General features: G+C 42.1%; 1 protein-coding gene across 2 annotated transcripts in view; it reads right to left on the bottom strand.

Annotated features, from left to right (window-relative positions):
* Positions 1–11,635: 11,635 nt before the first annotated feature.
* The window catches only part of mpped2.L (metallophosphoesterase domain containing 2 L homeolog), a 104,050-nt gene continuing 101,153 nt past the window's right edge, over positions 11,636–14,532 (bottom strand). For both annotated transcript variants that reach the window (XM_018257450.2, XM_018257451.2), the window contains exon 7: positions 11,636–13,808. In XM_018257450.2, coding sequence (XP_018112939.1) covers positions 13,690–13,808 — 119 coding nt within the window. In that variant the 3' untranslated portion in view covers positions 11,636–13,689. The remainder of the gene's footprint in view (positions 13,809–14,532) is intronic.

The following is a 14,532-nucleotide window of genomic DNA, read 5'->3' as shown; positions in this document are numbered from 1 at the left end:
TAGATGTGAGAGCGGAGAACTCAGGCCAGATCTCCAAGCTGCCATTTTCTGGCTCCCACAGCAGCTGACGACACATATTTCTGGCAAACTTAACTCATAAAAGAGATGGATCTTGTAAAGAGGAGAGGGCAGGGGAGGCAGAGGGAAGAAAACCCCATTCAGTGCGGAGAATTCGGAGAGCCGAGGGCTCATTAAAAGCCACTCTCTGAAATACAAGTTACTTGTACAAAAAACAATAATGTACCATTTACAGGTGGAGGTGGAAGAGGTTCCACAACCTGATAAAACTTGATTATATGACATGTTTGGAGCAGCCCTGGGGGTCTACTGTCATGTTGCCCACTTGCAGGCATGGAGGCAGTACTATATTAACAACCCTCAGATCTGGATGCTTTATCAGACAGTAAGTGCCACAAGGTCAGACTGGGTTTCTGGGGCATTGGGAGAAATCCTTGGAGCCCAGTCCTGGTGCTTTTAACTGAGCCTGGTTTACTGTGGAGCTGGGTGAGCAGTTCATCCATGGGTAAATATCAACATGGGTTGGATGAGGGGAAGTTATTCGGTGGTTAGGCCTCAGGGGTTGGGGACCCTTGTAGAAAGGTGTCTGCTGGGTCCAGAAACCCCATTCCAACACTGAATTGCTAAAAAAAATGGACTGTTTTGGGCAAAACCACTGATGGGTTTCCACCGTCCGAACCTTTCTTGCCTTTCCTCTAAATTCAGTGTCGGATTGGGATGCCAGGGGCCCACCAGAAAACCTTAGCCTGCAGGCTCACTCTCCAAAGTATGTTCCTTCTCTCTTCCCTTATTCTTTTATTGGTCATGGTATAGGCCTACAAGACAAAAGGTTGGATGAGAAGGGGAGTCCTGGTGGGCCAGTCTGACACTGGTTATCTTTCTTTCCATCAAGTCTAATTTTTACCAACTGTGTAGGAAAAGTACAAAGCATGTAGTAACTCTATATGAAAAGCCAATCGAAAGCTGGAAGGATCTTGATTGGCAAGTCAGGTTTAGTTGTACCTGGTTAAGGCTCACAAATACCTGTTTATATGTTCACTAACCAACCACATGGTTCACCCTGACCATGACTTCTTACTCCCGATATGGCCATGATCCATCCCCATTTGGAGTCTAAATGCTAGGTCCCAAATTTGGGACCTTTGGATGGCACCACATGGAGCTTGATGTGATCCAGTCATTCAGTAGACTGCATAGCAATTCCATTTTGAGCAAGAAACAAAGTTTGAAGCCAAACTGGCCTCAGTTCCAGTAATTTGATCTCAGGCTGTAAGATATCTGTTTTTTTACCATATGGGGCCACCAAGCATATTTGCATATATAAGCAAATGATAGCCTAAAGGTGGCCAGATCCCACATTTCTGATGCATTGAAACCCCATAGATTCCACCCAATGCCCTATAATAAAGCCAGCGAGGTTACTCCAATAATCCATTATACAGTGTGGATCTCTTATGCAAGTCATCATTATTTCCATTGTCTATTATGTTTCTATTATTTATAATGAAAAGAAGAAATAACTCGATAAAAGACTGGAAAAAACTACAACGATTCTAGTATATAAGGGAGGAATTGGAAGGAACATGTTGTTTTCAACTGTGGGCGCAGAGGGAACACTAATTCAAAGTTAAATGAATAATGGAGCTTTCTAATTCAATGTACAGGGAACGGCAATCCCATCGCAAACCGTCTGCCCTGGACATTAAATTTCATAAAGCCGAAGAGAACAAAATCACGACTCCCGGCGTGTGATGAATCACTAAAATGGATCTGCAGCCCCTCAGCTTTTCCCATGGGTCAATGTCTTGGCCAACTAAGACGGGACTCCCTAATTTGGCCAGAAGGGTGTTGTATTGAGTGGTGATATCCATAAAGAAACATTTTAATTGTATTCCCAACTCAGACACTGTAATACACTCTTTATATAATCCCCCACGGGTTATTTATGAGTGGTACCAATTATGTTCACTTTAAACCTCTTTTCTCACTCTCTTTTTTTTTTTTGTGGGGTTTATCAAATTTGGATGACTCCTGAAAAATGTGAAAATGAGTTGTAAATCTCTGCATCTTCATTTTCATCAACATTTTTTTCCCCCTCAAAACCTCATTACATTGCAAATTTGCTAAATGCGCTTTCAAAATAGATGAAGCTGTAGCTCCGTAATTGACCAAAGCTTGCAAAGTTGTGTATTAGCCGGTCATTTATGCACAAATTAGAATATGATTGCTTGAATGGAGACCCCTTGAGAAGCCAGAGAAGGCATTGCTACACTTTTGAAAACACTTTTTAGGGGCGTATTTAAAGGGATACTGTCATGGGAAAAAACATTTTTTTCAAAATGAATCAGTTAATAGTGCTGCTCCAGCAGAATTTTGTGCTGAAATCCATTTCTCAAAAGAGCAAACAGATATTTTTATATTCAATTTTGAAATCTGACATGGGGCTAGACATATTGTCAATTTCCCAGCTGCCCCAAGTCATGTGACTTGTGCTCTGATAAACTTCAATCACTCTTTACTGCTGTACTGCAAGTTGGAGTGATATCACCCCCCTCCCTTTTCCCCCCAGCAGCCAAACAACAGAACAATGGCAAGGTAACCAGATAGCAGCTCCCTAACACAAGATAACAGCTGCCTGGTAGATCTAAGAACAACACTCAATAGTAAAAACCCATGTCCCACTGAGACACATTCAGTTACATTGAGAAGGAAAAACAGCAGCCTGCCAGAAAGCATTTCTCTCCTAAAGTGCAGGCACAAGTCACATGACCAGGGGCAGCTGGGAAATTGACAAAATGTCTAGCCCCATATCAGATTTCAAAATTGAATATAAAAAAATCTGTTTGCTCTTTTGAGAAATGTATTTCAGTGCAGAATTCTGCTGGAGCAGCACTATTAACTGATTCATTTTGAAAAAAAAACATGTTTTCCAATGACAGGATCCCTTTAACAACACAGGTGCTAAACTGCACAAGTGCTATCTACCTCTCCAAACAACATTTTTGCTTTCGTTCCAGCTTGTAGTAGAAACACATTGTTCATCGGCTGCTATTAGCAACTGCATTTATGCAATTTAGCACCAATGTTTGTAAAGCTGCCTATGCACGGCCAGACTTTATTTAATTTAGACCACACGGCCTGACCAGCTGGACATGTTGGTGGCAATAATCCTGGCCTATTAAGAATAATAGAACCTGGTGCTGTGGTCTGTGGCTCCTCCTCCATTCATTCTGTTCGGAAAGTTTGGGCTTTGACTGTTTTGATGACATTAGAGGTGGAGCTGATGATGTCAGGTTGAGTGATGTTTTGGGATGGGCTGATGATGTCATTGAGAAGGCTATGACATTGTTTGGACTACATACTAGGGGGCAAATTCACTAAGATCTGAAGTTGCGACAGCTTCGCCACTCTCTGCCACACTTCACCAGGCATAGTTTCGCCAGCGATACGTATATTCACTAAAATACGAAGTTGCGCTTAGGGAGGCGAACGGTAGCGAAGTTGCGCTAGCGTTAATTCGTCAAGCAAAGCGAAGTTGTAGTAGTGATGACTAATTTGCATACGGCGCCAAGTTGAAGTACAATGGACCTATATGTAGCACCAAATCATTACACAACACAAGCCTGGGAAAGCTTCATAAAGTAAAATAGAGTTGTTATTTTGCCCTATACATGTGCCCACTGTATAGTTTAGGTGCCATATGTTAGGAAATGTAGGGGGGAAGGAGGGTACCCCCAAAAAAATGTACGATCACCTATCACCCTTAAAAAAGGAAAAGACTACAGCGTTTTTTGGGACTTAGAAAAAATTTCAACTTTTTTTGAAGCAAGCCCTATCTACTCTATTGCACTTCGCCTGGTCTCAGGTGGCGAAGGCAAGTTTGGCGCAAGTGTTAACGTTCATGAAAATCCGCAAGTTAGTGAATTAGTGTAGTTACGTCCCTTTGCCATAGCGCAACTTTGCCTGGCGTAAGGGTGCGAAGTAGCGTTAGAGTAGGTCCACTTCGCTAGCGAATTTACACCAGCGCCCGTTAGTAAATCGGCAAAGTAATGAAATGACGTCACGCTGGCGAATTTGCTCTAGCGTTAGCCACTTCGCGCTTTAGTGAATTTGCCCCTAGGAGTTCATTAGACAGTTGGACACAATCTTTTTTCCTTGGTGGGTGTTGCTATAGGACAGTGATCCCCAACCTGTGGCTTGTGAGCAACATATTCCTCTCCGACCCCTTGGATGTTTTTCCCAGTGCCTCAAAGCAGGTTCCTCCAGGAACATTTTTCATGCTTATGTTGCACTCTGTAATGTTTTTTACATTTGAATGTGGCTGATGGGTAGAAAACATTGGGAACCCCTGCTATAGAAGATGACAAAGAGATTAATTGTTGGGGTGGGCCCATGATGTCAGTGAGTGGGCTCTTACACTGTTCAGACTTTACTACAAACTAGGAGTTCAGTAGACAGTAGGGCACAATCTTTTTTGTGGTCGATGTGGCAACAGAAGATGGCAGAGCAATGAGGTTTTGAGGTGGGCTGATGATATTAATGGGGGGTTATGGTGTGGCAGACAGGGATTGGCTGAATTTTCAGTCAATCAAAGATTGATCCAGGGATCAGACCTCTGAAACCCAGATTTGAAATGGGCAGCTCTTGTAAAAGTCTGACTGTCCAAGTTTAAAACCAGACAGATGGCCACCCTCTATCTGTTCTGCCTGTGTATGGCCACCTTAAATCAGCCATTACTACAGTTTTATCAGAACTTGTTGGGTGTATTTACCAACACTTGGCACTTAGTAAGGACAGCTGTTTTAGAGTAGTCAGTATTGTTATGTTATTAACATTAGAGCACAAAGCTAGTGAGGTTATGGACCACCAGAAGCTCAGTAATAATTCCTACTTGAGGGCAGGTAGTGATCGACAAGGATCCTCGTGGCACTGGTGGTATTGGGAACAGGTTACGAAATGTTGCCTATTATTCACAGACATTAGACAGTGAGGCAGAATCTTTTTTCTTCTTTTTGGTGGATGTTTCTGTAGAAGGTAACACTTCAAGAAGTCAGAAGTTCCAAGGAAACTACCCAAGTCCTCTTGTCAGGTCAAGGAGCTCTTCCATTATAGAACCAGTTTCATATTCATATAATGTAGGCATTAGCCTGCAAAGTCATTATTAGAAGAAATGTTTTCGAACTACAAACCTCGGGCTGCCACCGAGCAACGAGAGCCTGTGAAAATCTTCCTACATTATGGATTCTGCGGAAAATGTGGAAGCAGCTATGGCCTGCTAATACTGAAAGGATTAATGACATAATGCTCTTAGCCGTAGACTCCCAAAGATGTGATATACTGTGTCGAAGAATGTGGAAGATATGATTGTCTCAGCTGGTGACTGAGTGGCATTTAATATTCCCACCTTGAGACAAAAGGGGCAAAACACTATTTCCATCCGGAACAAAATTTCTGTTCAAGATGGTTCTCCTACGGCTCGGGAGCCCAAACAGTCAGCAGACGCATTATGGCGAGAGTAGGACGGAGCACAATAAAGCAGCTGGTGTCTAAGAAGCTAAGATTTGCCGGGTCTCACACAATAACCCAGAATCCTCCTAATCCTAAACTTTCTTTCTATGGATAATAGGCTTTGGCAGCTACAGCAGAGGGATGAATATGGAACACGTACTAGATGCACCTGCTATGTCACGCCAGTCAAAAGCCAGCGTGGGAGAAGAGGGGACTTCGGATTTGATATTCTGCAAGGGTGAAAAGCATAGTAATAATTCTACCATAGAATGAAAATGAACTCGCTTCTTTCCCTGGCCCTAAAATAAAACAAAATAAGGACAGACAATATATGTATATAAGAGTCATTACTCTGAAAAACCAGGACTCAAGCGTCCCAGATTATAGTTTCCATAGAAGAGGTCATCAAGGACCAGGCCACTACTTTTATAAAGATCATGTTTTGTTATTATAAGTCCACTGGATATAAATTATGACATCACTTAAGCCCCCTTTATATAAGGAACAATTATAAAATCAACAAGGAGTTCCACGACCATTTAAAGGCACAAGGTCAAAAACCAAGAACTTTTATACAGGTCATGGTTGGGACTCACAAGTGAGTCATGTGACACAAGTGACATCACCAAGCACTAATTATAATGGGTGACATCACTAAGCATCGTATGGGTATAATTTGCAGGATATTCATGGATCTTGTGTATTATATATATATATATATATATATATATATATGCTTCACCCTTTGTCACCCCCGATGGGAAGCCATTGAAGAAGTGGATATTATGAGGAGATAAAGATCTAGGGGCAACATTCAGGTTTGACTTGTTCCTCAAAAAAGCTGTCTGCACTCACATTTAGAAATAGTATCCTTTGACTCCTTTTGAAGTTCCCACTAAACATAGAGGTCTCATGATGATACTGCCCCCCCCACTTGCATTTACTAGACTTTACTTTGGGTCCTTACTGGGTCCAGGTCCACCTCTCTCCTGGCTTCGTCGTTGGTCTACTATATACAGGATTTGCCTCTAAACAAGACACTGATATCATAAATGTCAAATTCTGCAGAGAATTTTTGGCCCTACAGGGGCAACAGCCTAAGCTGGCAGTTTATTGGCTGTGTATGGGGCCAGGGCAACTTCCACGGTGTCTAATATCTTCCAGATATGGTATAATATAGATAGATAGATGGTATATTATGGATGTCATCTACATGGGGTCTTTATTTACCCTTCAACGTAGGTGCCAAAAACAAGCAGAGTTCCATGTATGCTCAGTGACCCTGAATTTTCACTTGATCCGGTAAGTCTAATCAATGGATAACAGAGAAACTTAATTTTGATGCAGCTACACTACAGTACTTTCAGACAGAGGTGGCAGTGATCAGAACTGTCTCATAATAAATCTCTCTCTCAATCGGCTCCGGCTGATCTGGCTGGCTTTGGAATACACAAAGTACATTGTCATTGGAAATTCAGGCCAGAGCTATGAACAATCCCTAAATAATTCACATAAAAAAGAAAGCATCGCACGTGTCCTGATTTAACCCGGGCAGGAAATTACTCGCTGAGGACATTTCGTGGTTAAAACTGACATTATTTGTATGTGGAGTTCATCTTAAATGTATAGGAAAGGATGGCTGTAACTGAATGGGAGTTTTAAGTGGGAGTCATTGACCATGGGGATGCAGTAGGCTGTCAGTGTGCTTTGTCGGAGATAACTGCATGCACTGGGCAATTCACAGCGCTTCCCATTCAATGAATGGCAGACAGGTTGTGGCACTTAAAGGACAACTAAACCCATGTAGCCAATATAGGACCCTTGCACAAGCAGAGTTGGTGGCTACCATATTTGGCTTTTTATATTCAGCCCTCTTGTTCCTTAGTGCCAATTGCTGACCAGGAGCACACACTAGAAGCCTGGACTTGATTGCCTGGGGTTCTGCCACCTTTTTGTCGATCAAATCCAGGAACTAAGAAAGCAGAAAAGAAGCAGCCAGACATAGAGGCCTCTAACCCTGCAAAACTTTGCCTTAGGAAGGCTGTTTCAGGGCAGCAGGGCTGTTTGGGGCTTGGGAGTGGGGGACTGTGCAGGTGCCCCTATGTTGCTCACCAACCTCCCAGTGGCCTCAAAGCAGGTGCTTATTTTTGAATTCCAGGCTTGGAGGCAAGTTTTGGTTGCATAAAAACCAGGTGCACTGCCAAACAGAGCCTTCTATAGGCTGACAGTCCACTTAGGGGCTACCAAACCACAGCCCTTATTTTGTACCTCCCCAGGAACATTTTTCACACTTGTGTTACTCCCCAACTCTGTATACATTTGGATGTGGCTCACAATTAAAAAAAACTCTGGTGGGACCATTCAAAACAGAAAGCAGGACTAAGCACTGATCCAATTTGGCTAAAAATGGGTGCTAGCAAAGAAAGAGTAATGGTCCCAAATCCACAACGCAAGCATGCGTTTCCCTGCCATCCACTGAGCATTGGTTTCTGCTCTTCCTTTCCAAGACCCCATGGGTCCCCAGATGATGATGAACTACAATTCTCAGCATGCTTTAAACATTAATTTCCTCTTGTAAAAATAATTTGATAGATATAGCCCAGCAGGCCCCTAAGAAATCATTTTGTTTTGCCTATTTTGCATTAGACAAGACAGACGAGATTCGTTCTGCAAGCATGTGAAGCCAAATTGCACCAATATCTGGCTGATCTTCCAGTTTGGCCCAGTATTAGGCCCTGATGTAGAGTCCTGCGCGGAACCAATTTGTTAAACCCGAACGTGGACCTGCTACCCGCATACTTACCCACTTGGACCCGCTACCTGACCCACAAGTACCTTATCCGCAACCCGCTGACCATCAAGAAACAGGAAGTGCTGTCATTGTAAACCGGAAGTGACATCATTACAAGTAGGTGTGGTCAGAAAAAGAGCAGCAAAACTGGCTATTGAGAAGACCCGTGACCCGACCTGCAAACTCAGAGAACCACCGACCCGTGTCTATACCCGCTCCCGAAACTTTTACTTGCAACCAGCAGGGTACCCGACCCGCTGCAGGACTCTACCCTGATGAGCAAATACAAAAAAATTGTAAAATCTTACAATTATATAAATCTATAAAATCTATAACACTGTCCTCTGTTAGAGAGACCTTAAACTACTTAGCAAATTATGGAACTTGCATGGGTAGAGTTAGACCGCAAGCTCTTTGAAACATCAGCACAAGTGCCGCAATTCTCATGGAATCAAGCATCATGGGAAACTCATGGGAAAACAGCACCCAGTGCAAATGACTCTCTGCAGTTTAAAGGAAAATACTAACACATCTTTGCCCGCACTGCATTGTAAACATAACTAAGCCTTGCAAATATTGATGTCCTCGCTGCTCTTGCCTTGACCCATTAATGGTGCTTCGTAGCATGCTCGACTATGAGAAAATGATTATTCCCGCTGCTTAGCCGGCTCACCTTACAGCTTGTATGGCTAAATACTACGTTGGCATAACAACTAGTCAGTCATCAGTGATAATGGGAATATAGCCCGGCCGTGCAGCGACAAACATGTCTATTTACACAAGATTCTGCTGCTGCTGCGGAACTTGCGACTGGGAGTTGTTTCGAGGCCAAACAAAGTCATATCCTTCATTCCTTGGTTCTGCTGCAATAATAACATGACTTCCAAACACATCGCTCAAGTGCCACTGATCTCAGGGTGACGGATAGTAACAGGTCTCATGTCTAGAGCGCCATACTCTATGTAAAAGCCAGACGATAAATCACAGAGCTAATGAAGTCATTTGGCCGAGATTTCTGCCAGAGAATCTATGTGAAGGGAGTAAATTCATCAGGAACATTTAGAAAATGGAATGTACTGTATCCATTGCTGGATCCTACATGCCGGCCAGTTCTCTGGAACGTTGTCTATTTACACCCCTGATTTCCAGATTGCTTCTGCCGGCTGGTGAACCACCACATCTGGTTGTAGCGTGTCAACAGCACCTCCCGTTCAGGAAATCTGCCAAGATGGATTGTTCTGCACACAATCTATATGTCCTTATTAGTGGACTATGTAACTATGTTACTGGGCCCACAGTAAATGGTTTTGGACCCCTTTCATCCAATATATCTTGGGAAAGATGATCTGTTTCAAGCACATGTAGCAAGAACCATCTGAAAAGAGAAGGTATTCATGTCTCATGCTACACAGATTGCCTTAACTCTCACACAAGGAATTAGGAGTGGAGAGGTGCAAAGGACTCCTGTTTTCCATCCCCTGTGGATATGTATCCAGAATTGCTGCTTTAATAGCACAGATACAGGCTAATAATTCAGAATCATACACAGCCTGATTCAATCTCATCAAGATACAAGAACATGGCTTCTGATGAGCAGAACTTGGGGCACCATCAATGTAAGGTTGAGAAGGGCCAAAAGTAGCCAAGTAGGGTTGTCTCCCGGTGGGTATTTCAACAGCCTAGTGAATTCACCAGTTAGGACTGGGGCCAGTATTAAAAATTTACCAGCAATGTACTTGCCGTTAATTTGTAATTACTCGTTTTTTCTTGAACTCTTCTGCCACCAGACCCAGCCCTTTAAGGCCTCCATCCATGAGCTCCCATCATGCACAGACCCATGCCGCTCCCCCAGTTTGCCATTTCCCACTCCTGACCGTCCTATCCCCAGCCCTGTTATACCACCAGTCTTCCTCCACAGGTTAGTATGGTGCCACCAGAAAGGTGGCAACTCAAGACCAACAAAGGTCATTAAAGTTTCTTTTTGCCCTTCTTACCCAAACCTCAATGTTTTTTGTTCATACATCTGTATTGAAACTACACATTGCTTTAGGTCCCTCTGAGCCTCTGTAACCCATTGCCCCCCCCCCAAGCAGGCTCTACTGCCTCTATATTTTAATCTTATTCCATGGTATGGGATCTATTATCTGAAAAAAACATGTCAACTGCCTGTATTTGTCTCTGTGATTTAAGTACCTCTCCCTTGGTCTTCTGCAGTAACATGTCCAACTCGCTGGCAAAAATTTGCACCTGAAACTGAACTTACCCGCTCCATTGAAATACACAGAATCATTGACCGAAATCCTCCCATATCATGGTCACATTCAGTTTTTCAGGATATCAAAGTGACATGACATATATAGGGGTAAGAAGAACACATTGGGGCACATTTCTTATTGGCCGAAGCTTGGGAAAAATGCAGGAATTTTCTTAATCTTGTTTGCACTTTCTTGTATCAACTGGTCCCGCCCCTGCCAGTCTTCCCTTTTTGTTTTAAAATCCGTTTTTTTTTGTTTAAAAATGTAAACTTGTCAGTTTTAAGTAGGGATGCACCGAATCCACTATTTTGGATTAGGCTGAACCCCCGAATCCTTCGCGAAAGATTTGGCCGAATACCGAACTGGGTAGGAAGGCGAAAACATTTTTTACTTCCTAGTTTTGTGACTAAAAGTCATGTGATTTCCTTCCCCGCCCCTAATTTGCATATGCAAATTAGGATTTGGATTCAGGTCGGCTGGGCAGAAGTATTCGGGTGAATCCAAATACTGCTGAAAAAGGCAGAATCCCGAACCGAATCCTTGATTTGATGCATCCCTAGTTTTAAGTAGTAATTCTTTTGTTAAAATTGTTTTAAAAAATAAGCAAGATCCAGCATACGGTTCGGGATTTGGCCAGGATTCGGCCTTTTTCACCAGGATTCGGCCGAACTGAATCCGAATCCTAATTTGCATAAGCAAATTAGGGGCGGGGAGGGAAATCACATGACTTTTTGTCACAAAACAAGGAAGTAAAGGATGTTTTCCCCCTCCCACCCCTAATTTGAATATGCAAATTAGGATTCAGATTCGGTATTCGGCCGGATCTCTCACGATGGATTCGGCCTAATCCAAAATAGTGGATTCGGTGCATCCCTAGATTTTAAGATCCCTCTCACAGTTACCTACATCAATATATGCCGTTGCAAATTTATTATTTTAGAGTTTTCTTGATAATCTTCTCTTTTTTAATCAAAATTTGAAACAGAATTTTTTAGCTTTTCAACAGTGTAACCTTCCGTCGGCAGGCAATCGTTATATATAAAAATACAGTCACGCCACAACATCCTTAAAAATCTTGCAATTTTATTTGCATATAAAGGCGCTAAATATATATAATATCACAATAAATTTAAAAGAAAACTTGTTTTTTCCCCCTAAGTTCCATTACCAAGGTAACATAAAACAGGACAAAGCCTTGGAAAAAAAAAAAAGCATTTACAGAGGTCGGAAAAAGAAAAGAGCTATTCAATCATTTTTTGTGCTAGCAAGATTGCATTTACACCCAGTGCAACATAAAAAAGGGAGAAGAATTGCAAGGAATTCAAAAATGCTCCAAAGAAAAAAAGAGCAACGGCGCCATTTTTTTGGCTTGATTGTAATTTTTTTCTATACATGCCTAAAACTGCACACTGGGGGCGTCTTTGACAGATGGAGGGCTCTAGCAAACTTGTCCCCCCCTATTCTTCATCATTTAAGTGCGCGTTACAGATTTTTTTTATTTTTGAAGACGCCATGCTGCCAGTATTAACTCCCTCGTTTTGTTTTAATGCACAAAAAATATTCATATATATAAATCCATATTTAAAAGGAGTCTGAATTTACATGCGTAACTGCATGACACCCAATTTCTTTTTACAGCCTTCCATCCTCTTATATTTATTAACGATAAAATAATTTAATAAAAACACAGACATGAAAAAAAAGGCATTTCATTTGTTTTTTTTTTTACAAAAAATGTTTTACCCTAAATAAAGGTGGACATTGCAAGGAGCTGTGAAGGAACCCATCTCTTTACGAAGACATTTCTTAGTAGACAAGAATGAGACTTTTTCTGTGATGGAACCAGGTCTGCCTTTAGGAAAGAACCTGACTTAGGACCCTTCAAGTTGTTGAGCTACGGTTTCAGACCACAAAAGAGCCTTCAGCTATGGCTGGGTGCTAGACCTTCAAGAAGGGTTTTAGAGATGCCTTCCTCCTGTCCAAACCCCTTCCTATGTACACCTTGTGGGTTCCCCTCTATGGACACTGCCCCAAAACACAGCTTTAGATGGAAACAAATCCATTCCTAGATGGGCTTCCTTGTCAGTTGGACTTTCTTCACAGTTCTAAAGGTGGTCGTACACTTGAAGATCATCCCCCAAAATGGCTACTGGGCAATAAATTTTAAAATAATATCATTTGGCCCATGGGCCAACAATGGGATAATAATGAAGATTAATGCCAGCAGCTGGAAGAAGGCTTCATCAACGAGCTGAATTTCTTCCAAATATTTATTGGAGAGGGGACCCATGGATGGATAAGCTGCTGAGTCAGTCTGAAGGGCCTAATACAGCAGACAAAATTAGCCGGTGTATGAACCGCATAAGTCACTTTATCTTGGTCTACAGACAAAATGGCCAAATCTACTTGCGTACAACCCTTGGATCAAATGACTGGATCACATGGTGGCCTGTGTACTGTGGTTGCCCATAGAATAATACTATGGCTGCCCAGATTTTCCACCATCTGCTCAAGTCCCTACCATATACCTAAAGCTGGTGGACTGCCTGGTGATTTGTGGATTACTGAAGTGCCCATCACCTTTTTTTTGTCTTTCTACAGACGAATTGGTCATCCATGGACCACGTCGTACTTATCCTATGGGGAAAATGCGGAATCAGAACCAATTTATCTGCTTGTGGATTGGCAACTTCATAAAATGAGGAGGGCTCATAATTCCATGTAGGACTGGCCATTCTTTAACCCTATTCACACAGAGAAGTCAAGTGAAGATAACCCATATACAGTCGTTACCCAAATCCCAGTTTTTTTTTTCTCTTTTTTTCTTTCATTTGATTTTATAACTTAAATTTCCATTTCTTATTCAACATTGAATAAACGTGTTGAGCCCACTTGGGACATTTCTTTTGTACAATGGCAAATTATTTAACAACATTTTAATGTTTTTCTTTTTAAAGAATTTTTTTTTTCAGATAATTAAAAAACAAAATACCTACATTTGAAAAAAAAAAAAAATCAAACAACAACAGTGCGTTTATTTTTACAATTAAAAAAAATGGCAGCTTTTTTTTTCTTTTTCTTTTAGACCTTCCCGTTTTCATCTGTGCACCGGGGTCTTCATGATACTTGGGGGTTGGGAAGGTCAAAAATAATTGGCGGATTGATCGGCTGAAAGCTGACTGTACAGGTTGAGGCATTGACGTACGTCGTGTAACCATCGGTCATAGTCCCGTAACCTGCAGGAGAGAATGTCACACTTGCTGTAATGTATAAAGGTGACATGAGACCGATACATATCTCAAGGCAGTTTGCCGTAAGGCAGATCATAATCCCCTTTGTGCCCAGTAAGAAGCTTTGATTCTTAGGTATTTCTGAATTCACATGCTGCCTTAATGAGCTCCTGACAAAAATTCTAGATCTCATTAGCGCTCCCCAGAAAACCTTTAGAGCAGAACAATCGCCATCATCTTCATCATCACAGGGCCACTATACTTCATTTTTTTTTAAAAATTCGCCAATGGATTTGCTTAATAGAAATACTAAAAGCTGAAAGTACCTTTATTTTCAAATTTGATTTATTTCCCCAGGATTACAATTTAAGCCTTTTGCCTGAGTATCTGCCATCTTAGGGCAGAGACACGCTCAGATTCGCCCAGCGACAAATCTCCTTTTTCTCGGGGCGAATAATCTCCCCGAACTGCCTCCTGCCGGCTAGAATGCAAATCACCGGCGGGATGGCAATCGGTGCTAGGGATGGGTGAATTTTTTCGCCTTGTTTCGCCGCGGAAATGACGCCTATAGACTTGTATGGCGCCGTGCATCAAAATAAGACATGCGTCAAAAATATGTTGACGCCCATGGACTTTAATGGCCGTAATCGGCGGCAATTTTTTGGGCGGAACTAAACGGGTCAAATTTGCCCAAGTCTAATCGGTGTGCTTTGTTTTCCGAAAGAAGCTC

The sequence above is a fragment of the Xenopus laevis genome, chromosome 4L (genome assembly GCF_017654675.1).
Source record: "Xenopus laevis strain J_2021 chromosome 4L, Xenopus_laevis_v10.1, whole genome shotgun sequence".
Lineage (NCBI taxonomy): Eukaryota > Metazoa > Chordata > Amphibia > Anura > Pipidae > Xenopus > Xenopus laevis.
This window is presented reverse-complemented; position numbering and strand designations above follow the sequence as displayed.